The sequence below is a fragment of the Phanerochaete carnosa genome, assembly GCF_000300595.1.
Source record: "Phanerochaete carnosa HHB-10118-sp unplaced genomic scaffold PHACAscaffold_8, whole genome shotgun sequence".
Lineage (NCBI taxonomy): Eukaryota > Fungi > Basidiomycota > Agaricomycetes > Polyporales > Phanerochaetaceae > Phanerochaete > Phanerochaete carnosa.
Genome location: NW_006767635.1, coordinates 641569 through 659668, shown reverse-complemented (window position 1 = coordinate 659668; position 18100 = coordinate 641569). Strand labels below are relative to the sequence as shown.

Below are 18100 nucleotides of genomic sequence, written 5' to 3'. Positions count from 1 at the left end.
TTCCATGACCGTGGGCCTGATGGCAGCATCATGCTCTGAGCTGCTGACGTGCTGAGATGGAGTCCCTACCACCCTCTGAGCTTATTCTTTCACGCGTGAATGCGACACAGCCTCAGGCCCTCTGCATCGCTCAACAGGAAGCGAGAGCTTCAAGACGTCCGCAACTGAAAACTCTGGCTCCTTCTGGCTCTCTCTCTTCCGAGGCTCCATCATGTGTCGAGCATCATTTCATTCGCGCAATTGGAGTCACTGGTTGCGATTCGGGCTTAGCTAGCCGCACATCTCGACAGCTCTACCATCGTACTACTGGCCTCTGCTACTCCAAGTCTCACGTAGCTAGCGCAGTCACGCGCGTTGTAGTATGATCCTAAATTGCCATACAATAATGCCACCTCTCGCGGAGATGTCAGCGCTACGGACACTGTTGAGAGAATGTAGATCGGAGGATTGATTGACATGACAAACTTGCAGGATAATCTTCAAGGACGAGCTCGTACGACGTCGCAAGCTAAGAAGATGGTGAGCGAACGCTCTCACGTGGAGTGAAGTATTATTTACCCATTTCCGCTAGGGTGAACACCGTAGCTGCGCAACAGAATCAGCCTGGCAGAAAACCAATTCACGTATGGCCCATACCCATTGGATGCACAGTCGTCAGCATAGGAAGGACCGACAGATCCACGACTCTGATATTTTGCGTGCCATAAACTTTGAACTCGTGGTCCACCACCCCTCCCTTATCCCTCGGCAGCATAGAGTTGCTGCCGCAGGTGTCTATACGCGGCGTCAGTATCAAGCCCGGGTTTTTCCCAGTATGGCGACTCACGAAATGTAGACGTGCTGTGCTTCCGTATGTATTCTATTCGCAGTCTGTTGTTGGCGCGATCCTCTGGACAACAATGTTACGGGCGCACCACAGATTTGCTCATCCGTCTGCACATCTGGGCCCGGCAGCTCTTCCTTCTCGACGATCTTATTGAAGGGCTCTGCCTTCGCAACCTTGCGCATGAACTTGACGCCATCAACCATAATGTCGATGTCGATTTCTTCCTCGTAATAGCGCGGATCCATGGCCGGGTTGGCCTTCGGGTCGGCGGACGTGGCATGCTGCAGCGAGTCTCAGAAACACAGCTAGAAGAATGAATGATGAGTGGACCCACGATTGTCCCTCGGCTGTGGGGCCGCGGGAGGATTGCCGGCATGTTTAGATACGGCTTCTCTGGCTCCGGGTTCGGGAAGAAGCTGCCCATGAAAGGGAGGAAGAGGATCTCGAAGTCTGGTACGTTCGGATCCTCGAGTAGCTGCAGTAGGATCTCGTGCTGTTCCTTCAGACCCGGTGGATACGTGCTTGCGTTCTGGGCAAGCTTTTCCTTCTGCCTGCGAACGAGCACATCTGTGCGGTCACTGATGTTTTGGATGGGAATGAATGAGGCACCATTGAGAGTCATTTTGATGGCATCTGGAAGCCCACTGGCATTCGTCTGATATCAGGTTATATTGGCATTGAGTATACGACAAAGCTCACAGGGCCACACGCAGCTTCTCTGCCTGAGCTGGGTCGTCGAGCATGCCGCTGGTGACGATATTCTGGTCCTCTCTAACCTCTGTCATGTTAATCTCAGTAATGTTCAGCTGAAGAGCATCAGAAGAATCTACTCCATCTGATGAACCCCATCGAGACGTGGTCTTGAACGTTGCTCCCGACGCCGGGCAAGTCGACCTTAACCTCGATTCCAAGGGGTTCCAGGATCTTACGGTCGCCGATTCCGCTGAGCTCCAGAATATGAGGCGATTTGATCGCCCTTGGATAGCCGTTTCAGCTCATCGCGATACCGCCGTGGAGCTTGCTGGAAGACGTACCCAGCAGATAACACGACCTCCTTCTTGGCGAAAACGGTGTAAGGCTGTCCGCCGTGCTCGAATTCGACGCCAGATGCAGCGACGTCTCCATCGCTCCTATCGGTCACAATCTTGTGGACATACGCATTAGTGAGCACTCTGAGGTTTGGCCTATCGAGCGCAGGGACAAGGTAAGCCTGGCATGGCGTTGGCGTGAGCTTGGGCGGAAGATAGTGAGTTTTGCACTCACCGCAGCGGCGTGACCACGCTGATGGGTCTCCGGGTTGATATTAGAGACGGTTTTGAATGTACCTGTGACCTGAAAGTGTCGTTAGACGAGGAAGAACGACACAAATGAGAGGCGCCAACATTTCCGTCTAACTATCCCGATTTTCAGATATATGATTGAGGAGATACCATAGACTCACTTACGCTTGTAGTAATGGTCTCGACACCGTACTTCGCCAAGCTCTGCAATGAAACAATTCAGTACTAAGACCTGTTGTATCAAGAATAGGCTATTCTGACCTTTTGCCAAAGAGCTTCCGCACCAGAGCTGTCACGAGAGAAGCTGATCGGTACGGGGCCTGTTGCTTTTCAGTCCCGCCCCAACAGCACACTATAACGCGCATACCGTCATGACCGACAGATTCGGGGTTATATAAGTTCTTGAACTCCGAAAGCTCATTCTTCGGCGGGGGATAGAACCTATACCGCTCGATCAGCTGTTGTCACGCTACGTCGACAACTCAAAGCATGGCACACTTCTGAAGTTTCTTCTGGTAACTGTGAAAGCGCTCCCATGTCCAGCCTTCGTTGCCCAGTTTGCCGATGCCTGCAAGACAAAAATTGCGAAAGTGAGCGGTCAGCTGTATAGCGCGGACAGAGGAGCGTACCATCGATGTCTTGGCGTGGAGGGATGGTCCACACTAACCAGTTGATCAGAGATGACCCGCCTAAACCCCGGCCACTGAGCCATACGAGAATGAGTGTCATACTCATGACTACTTATCAGCTGAGTGCTTACCATGCCCACAACACCGGCTGATCTCCTGCCCGGGGCTGCGGGGTAGTGGTATACATATAGTCATATTTGGGATCCAGGATGAGCTTCAGAAACGCAGCAGAATCTCCTATTATGCGGCTCAATGGGTCACTACCGAGCCAGTTGTATGCAATATACAGCTGCTTACTGATGATTGGGTCGTCCAAATGCGGCGGGCCCGCTTCAAGAACAGCGACAGTGACATCCGAGTCTTCAGACAGACGACTCGCTACGACACAGCCTGCAGTCTATGTAACTTGTTGAAACACGAGCCGTGATACTTTCGCTATGGGACATACACCACCACCTGAGCGGTCGGCGGTGAGAGGCTGTCGTAGATGAAGACAGAGAATCCGCTGCTCACCAATGACGATATAATCGAAGGTCTTGTCGGCGATGTCTTGAATATCTGCAAGTTTACTTGCCATCGTTGTGTGCGATTACTGCAAGACGAAGGGGCGTATGAGCACAAAGACTTGGGCACGTTATAGCGGCGTACTAGATCTGATAGGCAACAATAGGACGTAAAAACAGCGAGAAAAGGATTAATAACCGTAAGTCCACATTTTTATACTGCCAGCTGCAGCGCTGTTTCAGCTATCCCTACTCACGGGAGGGATGTGATCTCCACCGAGATGTTTCAAACCGGCGTTTCAGGATGTTAGATAGGATCCACCTGACAGGAGTGTAACAAACACCGGCCACCACACACCCCGAAGATTTGTTCTGAGCAATTGTACATAACCTGCTCTCGCGGACAAGTGGAAAAATCGCGTTCCAACTTTCGGCAATGGCACCTTGGTCTCGAGCGAACTTGGACTTCGTCCCAAGAGCTGGCCTGTCCGAGGCGAAAGCGAGATCGGAGGGTTGTATGCCCTTATGATGCGCAGAACTCGTAGAAACGGTATGATCATCTTACCTCACTTCAGCACATCGATGTTGAGTTTGTGACAAGATATCTCGTTCTTACGCGATCGTGATGAGGACATCAGCAGTTCCCCAGCTCTCTTCGACATTCACTCACCGACTCGTACTCCAAATTCTCCTTGCTCTCATCTCGTTCCAAGGTTTGCTCCAAGTATAGCGAGACGCCGAGAGCAACGAGGTGCACCGGGTGCGTAGGTGGTACTCTTGCTCAAGGTCTCCAGCTTCGCGACCAGGGCTGGTACTCCCAATACTCTGTTAGAGCTGTAAGGCTCTCTCCAAGATGATCCAGGACTCTATCGATTCCGTCGAAGCTTCCCTGGCGCTGAAGAAAATGGAATCCCCTTCGCTTCGTACCCCAATGTCTCCGGAATCTGAGCCGCCGCGGATGCAGCCCGAGGTCGGCAAAGTATGCATATGTGCAACCATCGTTACTGCGGCATACCAAACTATTCAGTCTGTCCGTCACGGGTGTGTCCAAAGCGTTCTAGGATAATCTGCTCACTTTAACATACTCGTCTATAGTCCGCCCTGGACACCGCGCTGGGCGTAGTCACCCCAAGGGCGGAAGCAACACAAATTGCCATCTAATCTTATTAGCCGCTGAGCGCAGCGATCAGATCAGTTCCCGGTGACTACGCGACTCCGAGTCGCTCAAGCTCCACAAGCCGATGTACGTCTTCTTACCGCCGTCTTGAGGGCATTCACCACGAGTTTGTGGATTGCTTTGCAATCCAGCATCGACCACATAACACCCCCAAGCTGCGTCTTTGGCGCCAACCGGCAGCCCGCACAACTCCTTGATTTTAAATCCTACTTTCTCGCGGGCTCGACCATGGTACTAGAGGCCGAGATGCATAGCTCAGCTTGTAGTATTTGCTGCGCATCTCAACTGCTCTTCCCTCGAGATTATTGAGTACCTTACAGAGACGCCACGAAGGCCTGGCCGACGATCCGAGACGGAAATAGCTGAAGAATCCGATGGCGATGACCTCAAAGGACTCTCCCCGCAGCCGCCTCGAGGCAGCGCTTTCTCCATATAAAACCGCCTCGGACTGTGTAGCCTTCTCCCGACCATTATCTCATACCTCCCTTCTCCCTTCTGTATCCCTGATTACGCTTCACGACCCCCGGACGACTGGCAACGACGACCAAGCACTAAGACTAGACACCTTGACTGACGACAGACTTAGACCCGCGGAAAACAGAACCCAAGTGTAATAGGCTGACTATGTGCGTTTCCAGTTTCTTTCGCTCTTACTCTGGCTGATTTTTACATTGCTTCCCTTCAGACTCTCATCCTGCACACGATGAAGTCCATCCACGCCTTTGCTACACTCGCCGCGCTTGTGTCAGGTGCATTCGCCGCCAACTTCACGCTCGTGCAAGAGTACTCTGATACGGGCTTCTTCGACTCATGGACCTTCTACGGCAACTATGACAACTTGACGAACGGTGACGTTACCTACGTGAATCAGACGAACGCGACGGGCCTCGCGTACGTCGATTCCTCGGGGCACGCCATCATCAAAGTCGACAACACGTCCTTCGTGCCGTACAACGACAAGCGCAACAGCGTGCGGATCACGACCAATGACTACTTCGAGGTCGGTACTGTTTGGGTCATCGACGCGCTGCACCTTCCATTCGGCTGCTCCGTCTGGCCAAGCATCTGGACCAAGGGCAACAACTGGCCCTCGAACGGCGAGATCGACATCATTGAGGGCGTCAACCTCATGACCTACAACCAGATGGCGCTCCACACCGAGCCCGGCTGCCTTGCCGCGAACGGCACGGACGAGACTGGCCAGCAGGGCGGCGGCGACTGCAGCGTCCCCGCGGGATGCACCGTCATCGAGAACACGCCGAACAACTATGGGCAGGCGTTCGCAGACAACGGCGGAGGCGTCTGGGCGACACAATTTGATGTCACGGGAATCTAGTGCGTGGCATGCTTTTGCCGGTCCCTGCATAGACTGACGGGGTTCACAGCATCTGGTTCTGGGGACGCGCGAACATCCCTCCGTCGATCACCACCGCGACGGACTCGATCGATATCTCGAGCTGGGGCTCGCCGTCTGCAGCATGGCCCGCGACCTCCTGCAACATCCCTCAATTCTTCGGTGCTCAGCAGCTCGTCATCGATATCACGCTTTGCGGCGACTGGTGCGTGGCCCATTTCTCCTTGTATGCATTGCGACTGATTGTCTTGCAGGGCTGGCGTCCCATCAGTCTACGCTGCGACATGCGGCGACGCCTCCACAGGCGCCTGCGTACGTCCCTCCCTCTCCCTCCTCCTCCCCCTCTCCCCTGCTGAACTCACGTCTCTCCCAACAGTACCTCGACAACGTGATCAACAACGGCACGGCACAGTACGCGAACGCGTACTTCGAGCTCAACTACATCCGCGCGTTCGCCATCAACAGCACCGTCGTCGTCAATGCAGACGGCAGCCCCGCCTCCTCCGGCGCCGGCACGCCCTCCTCAACCGCGAGTACGTCTGGCGCTAGTACGAGCGGCGGCGCGGACGCGGCAGGTGGCAAGAACTCCGGTGCTGCTGCGCTCGCACGCAGTCCTGCGGTGTGGGTCGCGGTGGCGGCCGGTGCTGTTGGTGCGCTGGGCGCGATGGCGCTATGATGTCTCTTGGGGCGAAGAAAACACTGTTTTATTTACATTGGTTCGCGTTTTGACTTGTAGTCAATTGTATACTTGTATAGACGTGTAAGATAATCTTCGGTTGTAATGGACTCGGACGCTGTATCGCGCCACTCTGTCTTGTCTTGTCCGTATTTTTGACGCTTCGTAGAGTAGCAAATTGCACGATCTGCGCGTATGGTGAAGTGGTGTAAATGTGTTGGCGCGATGCGGTGGTGTTCGGTTGCGAGGCGTTTGTGGGATTTACTGTAACTTCATGGGCGACCTTCTGGTCTTCGCCGCTTGCGATAGCAGTTACTCACTTTCGGGACATGTGATTAAAGATACGAGTTATGGACTGACGTCCGTTTGTCCAAAGTCGCAGTACTACTGACGACCGGATGTAAATCCTTCCAAAATGACCCCGATATCGATGGCGCAATCTCACAGGCTTTGTTCGCCTCTGCCATATGAACAGGTGTACTGGTCAAACCGATTGGCGCTTCATGTCAGTAGTAAGTTTTGAACGTCCTTTGTAGACAAAGTTTCTCTTTGCGTACATACTCGATCCATGACCATTACGCATTACCTACAGCGCACTATGATGCCATCAAAGTAATCTTCTGGAGGGGGGCGGAGGCGAGTTCAAGGGCGGGCAAATCGAGCGTAGGAAAAGTCGTCCGCCAGCCTTTGGTATGACATGACTGGAGCATCATGGTTTCGTTCGTAATGCTGGTTCCGTCCCAGACGAGATGTCCCCTCCCATTCTTGTCCCAGACGAGGTTTCCGCCCGCGTCGCTGTTCCAAATGAGATGTCTACCCCCGTCCTAGGTGTATAGGATATAACGGCTCGCGGTCCGGATTTCGACAAAGCGTATCAAGTTCGCCTTGCAGCGCTGATTTTCTTGTCTCAACCTTGGGGACGCGCTTGGGTGTGCGAACATCTTGCAGGATGGGCGTCGCACTGCGCTGGTTGACTTGCAACTTCCAGGCGTCCCCTATATCAGCCTGCTTTGTACATTCGCGAGATGCAAGGACCTGCCTGTTGAGTGTCATATGTGATCCCTTCGGCATGCCTGCTATATTGTGCTTCTGGTGACCACCCATATGTTATCTGGATCTCCGTTGCCTGTGCTTGAAGAGAGTCAGCATGAAAGGTAGTCTACAGAGAGCTTGCAGCCCAGGAAGCCTGTCTTACAATTCATTCGCGAGTGCCAGTAATGGAGCATGTTGGCAAGGAAGAAGCTGAATATGCAGCTATGCTTGCTATACCAGAAGACGGTGTCTCCTCGAGTTGATACAAGAATGGGCGTTCTCTCATTATATTCGGCGTTTTCGAAGATTAATGGTTCGAGGACTGCAGACAGGCGAGGGGCAGTTCCCATGGCACCCGTGCAAGTGAGCCGCTCCAGATACTCAGGCACGCAACGAATATGGCTCGGTAAGTAGTCATTGTCTGATAACCACACGAAAACTTGCGTATGACGGGCCATTTCAGCTGCGTCTGTGACTAAGAGAGTATCATATACGCACAGCATTGGCTAACATCAGGAACCCCTCTTTTGAATGGCCGTCTAAGGCCCTGAGGACACTACCCAAGTCTGGCACAGAGCGAAGCACCATAAGGAAGTGATTTAACAAACTGAGTGACTCGTGTTCTCGAAAGATGATGTTCAGGAAAGGAGAGAGGGAAGAGTGTATGGCCCTCGAAGCCTGGGCGAACAATCAGAAGCTTACAGCGTGCACATCGAGGCACGTACCTTGCACAGCGCCGGTCCTGGTGACAGACCTCTCCTACACATCTTTACACTATCTCCGTTGTCGGCGAAAACGGTCCGTATATCCACCTTGAAGTACCCAGAGCGCCACAGGGAATTGCGATAATTGACGAGCAAGTCGCCCATTACCTTTGTCGATAATATATACGACAAGCTTCCCAAATACGCGGCAGCATCGACACAGACTGTGTCTTCAAACATGAACGAAATGTGTACATGCGAAAGCTCTACAGGCAGCTGTTGGGGACGTTGAAAGCGTTCTTGGTCGTCCTGGTCTTCTGAGGTGTGCTCGCGCCCAAATTGGTACTCGACGACCTTGAGTTCAAGCAGCTGCTTAAGGAGGGCGTAGAAGTACGGCAACTGCGCTTCCCGCAGATCCGGTAGAAGCAGCTCGCATCTTGTCACGTACAGTGAGTGTACGTGATGGCGAGCGAGGTGATGGTAAGCGCGGATGTCAACTGACATCGCATCCCGGCTGGCGACAGCAATCTCTTCGAAATTATTAACCGCTCTGTGTAGCACATGTCAGGGCTAGTGGTCGGTATGTTCATGAAATTACTGCGCATCACGTACCGTACTCTGCGTCTACTTCGAAAACTATGAACTGCATCTCCGGCGGTATGAATGAGTGCCTCATGCAGGGATCCTCCTTCCTCCATTCAAGCACGAAGCGGGTTAGATCGACCAGCGCCGGTATTTCATCTACGTGTAGCAGCCCGGAACGCCGCCCTCCTCGTAGATTTTCGGCATGCCCAAACAACCAGAGAAGGCTCATGCTCTCGAGCGAAACATTCTGCGACGATGTGGCAGAAACGGTACGGAGAGTTGGCGTAGACAGCAATGGGAGCGTGCAGAACTCTGTGGCAGTGGCACGCGAGGTATCGTGCCAGGTAACCGTATCCAAGCATAGGTTTTCCAAGACCGTGACGCTGAATGCCCCAACGAGACGCAAAAACGTGCCAAAGTCTCGGAATCGATACCCTCGCAAAGCCAGGGTGGTAACGCTTTGAAAACCGCGGTGGTAGGCCAGCAGCGTGCCTGTGGTGTGAGGAAAGCGAGGGATGTTGGTTCGAGTTGGCCACAGCTGTAGCAGGACATACGATGCCGACGTAAGCCCGCACCCGAGTTCGAGAGTCTGAAGTCGCGGCAATCACTTGTAGAGGGCGGTCGGCACAGTGCGGAGGGATGTCCATGTGCCCAATTCCTTGATCTCGAGGCAAGTGATGTGTCGTACGATTACTGAAGCGGGATTAAGAATGCGGCGAGCTCCTGGAGATCCTTAAGTGTGAGATCGAATGGTGATCTTGTTGAATATGAATGGACGACACTCTTTGGCTTAGGACTTGCAGGTAAGGGAGCAGGAGGAGAGATAGCGTTTATTTTCCTGTGAGATGGAGGATTCGGAGTCACGACATTGTCCAGTTGCGCGAATGAACTTCAACACGTGATAAAGGAGCTCTGGCAGGAGGAGTTGGAAGGAACTGTCATTTTCAGGTGCGGACATATTGGCGTCCTACTCTATGTTGGTTGGAGAGAAGGGAGGGGTGTAAGAGCACAGGACGACGTCACCATGAACTTAATAGCCTCGAATCGCATGTGCCCGTGTGCGCGGTTTTGAATGAATGAAAAATGGGTGGAGGTTTCGCAGTGGTATGCTTTAAGCCGTCCAACATCCTGACATGGCGTCATTGTTTCCTTGTAGCCTCAGGCTGGGAGAAGCATCGTGAACTCTGCGTGATGTCCAAATTGGGACTGGGCCCAGAGCCCGTGCACGTGACTGCGGGTCAGAACGGATTGTGAGGCATTTGTGACGCCACAACGCTCGTTGAGCGTAAGTATCGCGGGAATACTGTATCTGTTCAGCTATGACATCTCAGTGTTCCTGAAGTCAGATGCATACCTCAAATATCGGAATAGAGCTCAATCAAGTAGCGTCGTCACAACATCACAAATCTGGCTCAGAGCCATCAAGAGCTGCTCATATGTTGATTAGTGCAATAGTCCACTCTAAGACTACTACTAACAACTCGTTGCACAGCGCACAAACCTCATCATACTCAACGAATCCTCGTCGCTCAATGGTCTTGCCTACGTCACTCCGGTCGTTTGTCTTCCCAGGATCAGCTTGTGAACCTAATCATGAATTGCTCCAAATGCGGGAGACATTCTCGCTATCTGGGAGCTATCGTGGATGCTCACGTGGTACCCCATGGGAAATAGCCCTGGCGAATGGCCTTCACATCGACGAAGGCTCTGCGATACTCCTTCAATTGCCTCTCCTCCATCTCCTCGCTCTCGAGCTATTGCGACAACTTCAACGGTGACTGAAGGCTCCGAAGAAGACAGATGGTGGTCATTCAGCATGCTTCACTTTCAGATGCGAGCTGGTCCGTGCAGGCGGCCTCTCAGACAGTTGTGCATGCAAAGCGCAGTATCAATGGCACCGGCGTACGTTGTCTCCTCATCTCTTCGCTGTGCACTATTGATGATATCACCGGCAGGGCCGCGCTCTCGCGATTGCTCTCCCGTTAGCGTTTTTTTTCTGCGCCGTACTGCCATTCTTCCTCCGGTGCGTCCTCCACTGTTCACTCCACCATCACCACTTAACCTCTCTTCTACAGGTGGATCTACCTCAAAGCAACGGGACAGTCTTGGCGAGGCTGCCTGCAGCCTATCCACCCCAACGCGGGCGACGGCAACCCACCGACGCCGGGCTGGACGCGCCGCGTTGGCGCGCGTGCACGCCAGCAGCCGATCACGTTCCGAATGACGACGATGCCTTCGTTCGCCGAGGCGAGCACGCGGCTGGACGGTTCCCATGCGTACATCATGCCCAAGCGGCCACATGTCCCTGGCGGCCGGCCCAGCTTTACGATATACGTGCCGAACGAACCGAGGGCGCCTGAGGGCGCACATGTTAGGGACTCCGCGTTGAGTGGAGGGCTACCTGCATATGACAGCTCTGATGCACCCCCAGTGTATCGTTCGTGAAGAGCACATGCCCATCCCGTCCTATCGTACAATGTAATTATAGGTAATTGCGCTTCCGCGGGGGTTAGGATATATAAAGGGCATACACGTTCAATCAGTCGGGTGATTTGTACTCTTTGGGGGATCCTCTGGTCGAACCCCTTCTGGATACTGTCCAAGAGTGACTGCAAAAGTAGCTTTATGAGAGCTCAGGAATCAGCGTCCATGGGTGAGATCTGTCTAGAGTTTCAGTTCGCCGGAATAGCCACTTGAACTTATTGAGTTACACTACATCCTGCAGGCCGAGATGAAGAGGGCCCATTGTCTAAATATCTCTACTTGGGAACGGTACAACCGAAACTGAGAACTCGTTCACTGATATATAGATATATATATATAAACAAGCCAGTCAAATTCCACATTTTGCGCGGAATTGTGCAAACAACAGTCAATGATATTGAGCCAGTCGGCTCTGTGGCAGAAGTCAGGACAATATTAGCTTCCGCACACCGTCATCTAATAGCAGCACATCAAATGCATGAAAGTACAGACTACATGATGAACTGCAGCTACGTTACACAACGGGTTTCGGTCCTCGCCAAGCGAGATCCATCTTGACTTTCTTTGCGTCGCCACGCCATACTTCCTCAAACCTTCCGTCATACTCTGCCTCCAGCATCTTGCGCTTCCGGGTCTGGCTGGATCGCGAGCCTGCCCCGGTCTGTTCCTTCTGGTCCTGCGAGACGTACTCCTTCAGGCCATCGTGCTGATCGGCAGTCTTCGACATCTTCACGAACTTCGCGCGGGGATTCTCTTGCAGGATTTTGCGGAACAATGACGCTAGCGGCCTGTGGTTATCTAGAGTGCGCTCAAGCTTCTTGGTGCGAGGCGTCAGAGTCGAGGCTGCTGGCGACGCGGGTGACGAGCGTGCACTCGGCGTCCGCTCTGCTTCAGGTGGCTCCGCATCAAACAGCCGGGCGACAGGTAAAGCATCTTCCCCCTCTTCCTCGCCCTCGTCAGAGGCAGTGGTTTGGCTTTCGCCCTCGTCGTCATTCTCCAGAGCGAGGACCTTGAAGCGCTCCAAATCCTTCATGTTGATGGCGTCGTAGTGGCGTTTGAGCAGCGAGTAGAGCCCGTCGAGCAAGATGCCGAGAGGCGTAGGGCCACTCTTGGTCGGCTTGAGGTCAACGGGCGAGATGCCAGCCTGGATATCTCGCATCTTCCTGTCTCCGCCGGACCAGTATCCGCCCTGCGCCGGGTACTCATCGAAGAAGATAGAGTGGACCAGAGAAGCGAGGGCCTTGTTCTGCTTGTTCATGGCGCGGGCCTCATCTCTACCGATATCCTTGGGATACGCCGGCGTCCGTTTGTGCTCGTGATAGCGCAGTGCCATGCATACAAGAATGTATATGAAGGCCTCGAGATCGTCGGCCAACTCGTGCGGTTTCTTAGGATACTGGAGGACCAGTGCCGACAAGTACGGCCATGTACCCTGGCAGATGCGAAGATCAGCTAAGTTACCGGTAGCATAACATTTTTAGAACGACGTACTGAGCGGCCAGGTAGATGGGGGACATCCGGATGCATATCTTCTTTGTATCTGCACACATCCCAATCGTTCATGAATGACTTGAGCTTCTTCCCGATAGATTCTACGTCGATTAAAATGTTTGCTGGGGTGACATCGCGGTGCAGCATCCCCGCAATTTCGTAAGCTTCCCAGTGTCCTGTCCTGTGATCAGCGCCAAGTTTCTGGAGCCGAGAATGTTGACTTACCGACAAGTGCTTGGTAGAGAAGGTCGATTAAATCACGCGCCGTTGGATAGCTGTCCAAGGGGATGCCGACCTCCTTGGTGACAAGTCGGGTGTGTATACGCTCGGACTGTCTGGCACTTTCTGGGAGATGTTTATCTGTCTGCGTGCGCTGAGGGCCATCGCCTGGGATGTCCACGTCTCCTCCGGCGATGGCAGTGGCAACGTAGGAGACGTTATGTTCGTGCAGTCGCGCGTATGTCTCGACCTCTGGACGCACCCCTGGGGCATTAGGTCGCCAGCTGTCCTTGATGAACGCGAGCTGGTTTGTTTGCAGATCAAGCCCCACATACGCCTTCGTACAGCGTCCAATCGGTGAGCAGTGGCCTGAAACAGGTTGGCCGATGAGGAATATTTTCTCCTTCGATGAAGAACGAGTGCTACGCCTAGTATTGTTTACCTCGGCAGTAAGAGGCTTCACTTGCATCTGAAAACGCACTTCAGCTATGGTACCTAAAGTAACAGGTCAGAAACTTGCCTTGAAGATGGGATACTCGTTGAGAGAATGTGCCATGAAGTCACGATACTGGACCAAAATGAGGTTGTCAGACTTGTATCGCAGGACCTTGGCGATTTCAATTTTCGTGGCGAGCTTGACAGTGGAGTCGTATCCAACCTGGGCCTCGGAGAGCTGACCGAAACGGTAGAGAAAGTCCATGAATTTTCTCCCGTCCTTCTTGAGGTCCAACGGCTTTGTCACAGTGCACCCCGAACGATCCCAACGCTGAGCGCGGACCTTGGTATCACATATATAGAGGGAAAACAAGTGTGTGCGGTGTTGCCGAAACTGGATCTCAGCGGCGTACTTGGCGATCTGAGCGCGGCTGACTTCGCCCTCCTTTGTGTTCCGTAAAAATCCCGGTGTTGAGAAATGGTAAGCCGCGTTCTTCTCACTCCGCTTGCACTCGATGAACAGGACCATCCATGACCAGGCGCAGTAGGCCAAGAACTTCCGGCGTCGCTCATCCGAAGACGATTCGCCGAGATATTCGAATGCAGCCCGGGCTTGAGCCGTATCTGGGTAGCTAACAACGTCTGGGCGCATTTCCTTCGCGCCACTCTCACGAATATCGGCGACGTCATAGAAACGGTATCTGGAGCCCGCTAACTTCATGATCTTGTTGCCAAGTTTGCACTGTTGAAGGCGGTAAATATCAGGCCACTGTAGCAGAAATAACAAACGCACCGTAGGGGGATACATCAACCACTCCTCGTCTGTTCGTTTTTGGCATGTGAGTTCTTTCAACTCGGGGGTCTTTCTCGCCTGCGTTTCGAGAAGGGCCGTCGTATGAGAGAGATAGCACTTCACAAAATCTTCCCATTCTCGCTCAATAAAGCATGCGTCCATCTCCTCAACAGCTTTGTCGTTGTAAGCAGGACTCTTGAAGCAGCCGCCGTTACTTCCAAAACGCGGGAATCGCGGTGTGGAATCGAGACCTTCAACGACGTGGAAGGGAGTGCGGCCGAGGAATTCGATTCGAGGAGGTGTACCCTCGCGCAACTTGACGCGAGCATGTCCAGTTACAAGCTTTCCTAAGATGCCTGGGTCAAGGCCACTGAGATCGAGTGGTAAGGACATAATTGGGCCATGGAAGAAGTCGTGCAGAACAAACCTTGGGCGATCGAGCGCGTATAAATGTCTCTACTGTTGGCCACATTTCGTTAGTTATCGTGGCCACTGATGATGTGAGAATAGCGCCGACATTGTTTGTATTGTCGCAGCGCGCGACAGAGAAAGACCTAGACCAGCGCTAGACGTGGGTGTCCACTGAAAGCGATGAATTACTCTAGTGCTAGGGCAATAGGCCTAATCTCTACAGTTGCAATGCGACGGGTAAAATTTACCTATATCATCCGGGAAATTGCTAGTGAGTAGCGGCAGGTCGAGCTCGAGTGGCGGGGGTCAAGGCCAACTTCAAGCTGGCGGTTGTCCGGCTGATCTGAGATCCGAAACACCCGATCATCAAGATCTTGGCGCCAGTAACGGTACTGCCTTTTCGCACCCTTTCATTCGAGACAGGCTGCGCATTATATAGCACAAAAAGAGGAATCATTAATCAAGCGAACGCATTTCAATATCGAAGGTATAATCCGTCGCACGCTTTATTTCTCTGCCGCTCGATATTCATGGGTTGAAGGCTTCAAGGCTTTAATATCTCTGAATTTTACTTTGTTTTTATTTATATTTAATTAAAAAAATTAAAGCAAATGCCAGCGTATTTCGTGTACTGGCCAGATGTACAGCTGTGGGTCTTTATGAGCAGAAAAAGGACGAGAGGTAAGGTTGGCGCTAAACGCCCTGTGCGCCACAAAGGATCCGGGAATCACCGAACCCTAGCCTCTGGCCGGTTTGGCCTGCCCCTCCGGGCGCTTGAATCCGTTGAGATCTCCGCCCATCCCTGGCACAGATGGATCTGCAGCATCCGCACTAAACCAAATTTACCCCTCTCTTTATATACACCTCCCTTTTCTTTCTACTTAACTGCATCCGAGCCCCCAGACAAGTGGCTCCCTGCAATGCGTGGGCGGGACCGGAAGCTTGAGGCTTGCAGCATTCAGGCCCAGACACCGCAGAAACACTGTTGAGTTCACTTGACTGGGCGTTATGCGTGCTGCGAATAAGCCCAGCTTCCTGGCTGCTGTCGCAAAGAGGCGAACTGTGCCGCTTATCTCCGTCGGGCCGAGAATTGTGCGTTTGGGCAGTCAGCATGCATCTGGTCAGCACAAACGAGGCTCGGCAGGTTCAATCGTCCAAATGTCTTTCGCCGAGCTCATGACCGCGTTTCTTTCCAGATCAGAGGATTGCGACGCAACTGTCAGTTTGACAACTTATACTATGAACTGGTTCTCCGCTCGAGGTAGGGGGCGATACGTATGGCAAATTGTGCGCAGCCTGTCATCCGACGTTTTGATCCATCTCGACCATGATCTCGACCTATATCAACATCTGGACAGCGAATTCGCCGCCGGCCAACATAAACTCAATCAATAGCGCTTATGGCGCATGCCATTTTGGTATTTAAGTCCTCCACTACGACGACCCGGACGACCGGTTCTGCTCGACACTCGTGCGAAGCACAGACGTGGAACCTGGATCGATATCGATTCTGTATCTTCGTTTGGCTCCTTAGCCTCTCTGTCTCCTACCCTCGTCACCGAGCGGTCTTCCTGGTCGTCCATCAGACGACTTTGGTGCAAATTCGCCGCAGAAGTACATAGAGCCCGAGCATGGTGTTCTGTTTCGAAAGCGATATGGTCTCTGTCCTTATCGTCGACGATGTGCAGCGAGGTGCGAGCGAGAATACGAGGGTATGTGCAGCTCCTGCCTACTACGTCGTACTTGGCTGACGACTCAACGACCCTGCAGCATAAGGCTGGTCTCGCGCTCGCGATAATCGCGATCATCATTGGCATTCTGGTGCTCTTATCACCGTGCATTAAGTAAAATTATTCTCCAGAGCTCAAGAGTATGCGCTGATGCTCAAATTCGAAACAGGTGTCTTATCCTCAGACGTCAGGGCAAGTCATGGCGCGCTGCAATGCAGGAAGCGTTGCAGAGTACGGCTCCTAACCAGCGCCGAACGCCACGGTCGACCCGACCTTACCAGCTTCAACCCAGGCGGTCACACTGGAAAATTCGTTTTGTGCGCCTGTTGTCACATGGACGGCAATCTGAGGAGACCTTGCCTACGTGGGCGCTTAGTCCCCCTCCCGATACTGTTCCTCTGCCCCCGCCGGCCCACGTCAGGCACGGGAGCATCAGCGAGACGCAAGACCCTCTAGGATTGGATGCATTACCTGCGTACAGCGATGAAGCAGGCCGTCCACCAAAGTATCAAGAAATGATACCATAGCTAGACTCGGCTCAAGTTATTGTACCGTTCTCTTCCGCTCCCTCTTGCAACCTATCCATTTCAGGTACGCACTCAGTTGTCTATGCCTACCTCACTTAGCCTTACTGACATCTCTGTTAGCTTTCGTATCTGTGTCGTCATCATCACTCTCCCATAGCGACGAGTACCAGTCATCAATTCCTTGGGCGGATGTACTATAATCACATGCACACTACGGCCCTGCCCCACAGCGGATCTTGGTGGAGCGCATGTCGGACGAAGCGCCCTCGGACCTCGTGCGTCGTCCTACGTGGACGTCTGTTCGCCTGGAAACTACCCGAGCTCGCTGGCCCAGCTGACGGCGCTAATGCAACCCCACCGCACCACGGTGACGTCACCGCCAGTCTTGGGCAACAACGGGCGACTTCCTTCGACGCGTCGACGTCACTTCCCAAACGAGCCGGACGTCGCGATATATAAAGGCTACCTGGAACATCCAGTCTCTTCAGAAACAACACCCACAACCACAACCACACACAGTTTTCACGACTTTCACTATGTCTTCCACCACCAACAACAACGAGCCCAAGTACGTGTCGAGTGACTCGCGTCCGAATTCAGTAATGACTAACGCGCCGCCTGTTTGTAGCAAGACCTCTGGCCAGTTCCACTCGACCAAGGGCAACGTCGTCGAGATGGTGGGCAACGCAACTGGCTGGGAGTCGTGGCAGACGTCTGGTCGCGAAGAGCATGCCCAGGGCGAGGCTGAGTACAAAGCTGCTCAGGTCAAGGGCTACGCGGAGGGCGGCGTCGACCGCCTCGGCGGCAAGAAGGACGCCGTTGTCGGTGCCATGACAGGTGACCGTCAGCAAGAGGCTGCTGGTAAGTTTATGCGCTCCCAGCATGTTTGGCGTAGTGCTCATTTAGCTTGCGCATAGGCAACATCCGCCATGACAAGGGTCAGGCCCAGCAGAACATCAACGACCCAACGTCTTAAATCACGTCATCATTATACCCCGTTATGCTTTACACATGTACCCATACTCGCATTGATTGGAGAGAATATGATGGCATAATACTGTATTTTGAACAAATGCATGAAACGTGAGATGCTTGCATGCTAGATTCGTGTCAACGAGTAGTTCGATAATGGCGACCAGGACAAGTTCCCTGGACTTGCGGATTACATCCGTGATCCTCCATGTCGTCAACTTAGTACTTACATAATAACAAGTTCAGTCAGCAAGTTGCCAAGCTGTAAGCTT

The 18100-nt window shown here is 53.0% G+C and overlaps 5 protein-coding genes across 5 annotated transcripts; 3 read left to right on the top strand and 2 right to left on the bottom strand.

The window, feature by feature from the left end:
• Positions 1 to 472: 472 nt before the first annotated feature.
• On the bottom strand, positions 473 to 3989 carry PHACADRAFT_260760 (uncharacterized protein). Its single transcript, XM_007398689.1, has 22 exons — positions 3909 to 3989; positions 3804 to 3849; positions 3246 to 3327; positions 3187 to 3191; positions 3033 to 3132; positions 2867 to 2972; positions 2736 to 2809; positions 2605 to 2674; positions 2474 to 2547; positions 2368 to 2426; positions 2272 to 2310; positions 2209 to 2220; positions 2090 to 2158; positions 1861 to 2036; positions 1657 to 1802; positions 1526 to 1604; positions 1161 to 1470; positions 915 to 1107; positions 827 to 859; positions 637 to 774; positions 559 to 585; positions 473 to 508 (listed from the first exon to the last, which is right to left on the bottom strand). The coding sequence occupies exons 3-22, from the start codon at positions 3310 to 3312 to the stop codon at positions 480 to 482; spliced, it is 1806 nt and encodes a 601-aa protein (XP_007398751.1). The 5' UTR covers positions 3313 to 3327; positions 3804 to 3849; positions 3909 to 3989; the 3' UTR covers positions 473 to 479.
• Positions 3990 to 4091: 102 nt separating this feature from the next.
• PHACADRAFT_198458 (uncharacterized protein) lies at positions 4092 to 4399 on the top strand (the record flags this gene model as incomplete). Its single annotated transcript, XM_007398688.1, has 2 exons — positions 4092 to 4268; positions 4334 to 4399. 2 exons carry the CDS (start codon positions 4092 to 4094, stop codon positions 4397 to 4399), a joined length of 243 nt encoding a protein of 80 aa, XP_007398750.1.
• A 544-nt stretch (positions 4400 to 4943) lies between these two features.
• Positions 4944 to 6637, top strand: PHACADRAFT_260755 (glycoside hydrolase family 16 protein). Its single transcript, XM_007398687.1, has 5 exons — positions 4944 to 5041; positions 5101 to 5750; positions 5801 to 5974; positions 6024 to 6081; positions 6146 to 6637. The coding sequence occupies exons 2-5, from the start codon at positions 5119 to 5121 to the stop codon at positions 6443 to 6445; spliced, it is 1164 nt and encodes a 387-aa protein (XP_007398749.1). The 5' UTR covers positions 4944 to 5041; positions 5101 to 5118; the 3' UTR covers positions 6446 to 6637.
• Positions 6638 to 12098: 5461 nt separating this feature from the next.
• Positions 12099 to 14136, bottom strand: PHACADRAFT_149017 (uncharacterized protein; the record flags this gene model as incomplete). The annotated part of the gene is made up of 4 exons (XM_007398686.1): positions 13477 to 14136; positions 13003 to 13440; positions 12766 to 12917; positions 12099 to 12682 (listed from the first exon to the last, which is right to left on the bottom strand). Coding segments are annotated over exons 1-4 (1812 nt in total), but the record flags the coding sequence as incomplete, so codon positions are not given.
• A 1961-nt stretch (positions 14137 to 16097) lies between these two features.
• On the top strand, positions 16098 to 17863 carry PHACADRAFT_260747 (uncharacterized protein). Its single transcript, XM_007398685.1, has 6 exons — positions 16098 to 16311; positions 16370 to 16443; positions 16499 to 16920; positions 16977 to 17424; positions 17485 to 17717; positions 17774 to 17863. The coding sequence occupies exons 4-6, from the start codon at positions 17393 to 17395 to the stop codon at positions 17830 to 17832; spliced, it is 324 nt and encodes a 107-aa protein (XP_007398747.1). The 5' UTR covers positions 16098 to 16311; positions 16370 to 16443; positions 16499 to 16920; positions 16977 to 17392; the 3' UTR covers positions 17833 to 17863.
• Positions 17864 to 18100: the final 237 nt, after the last annotated feature.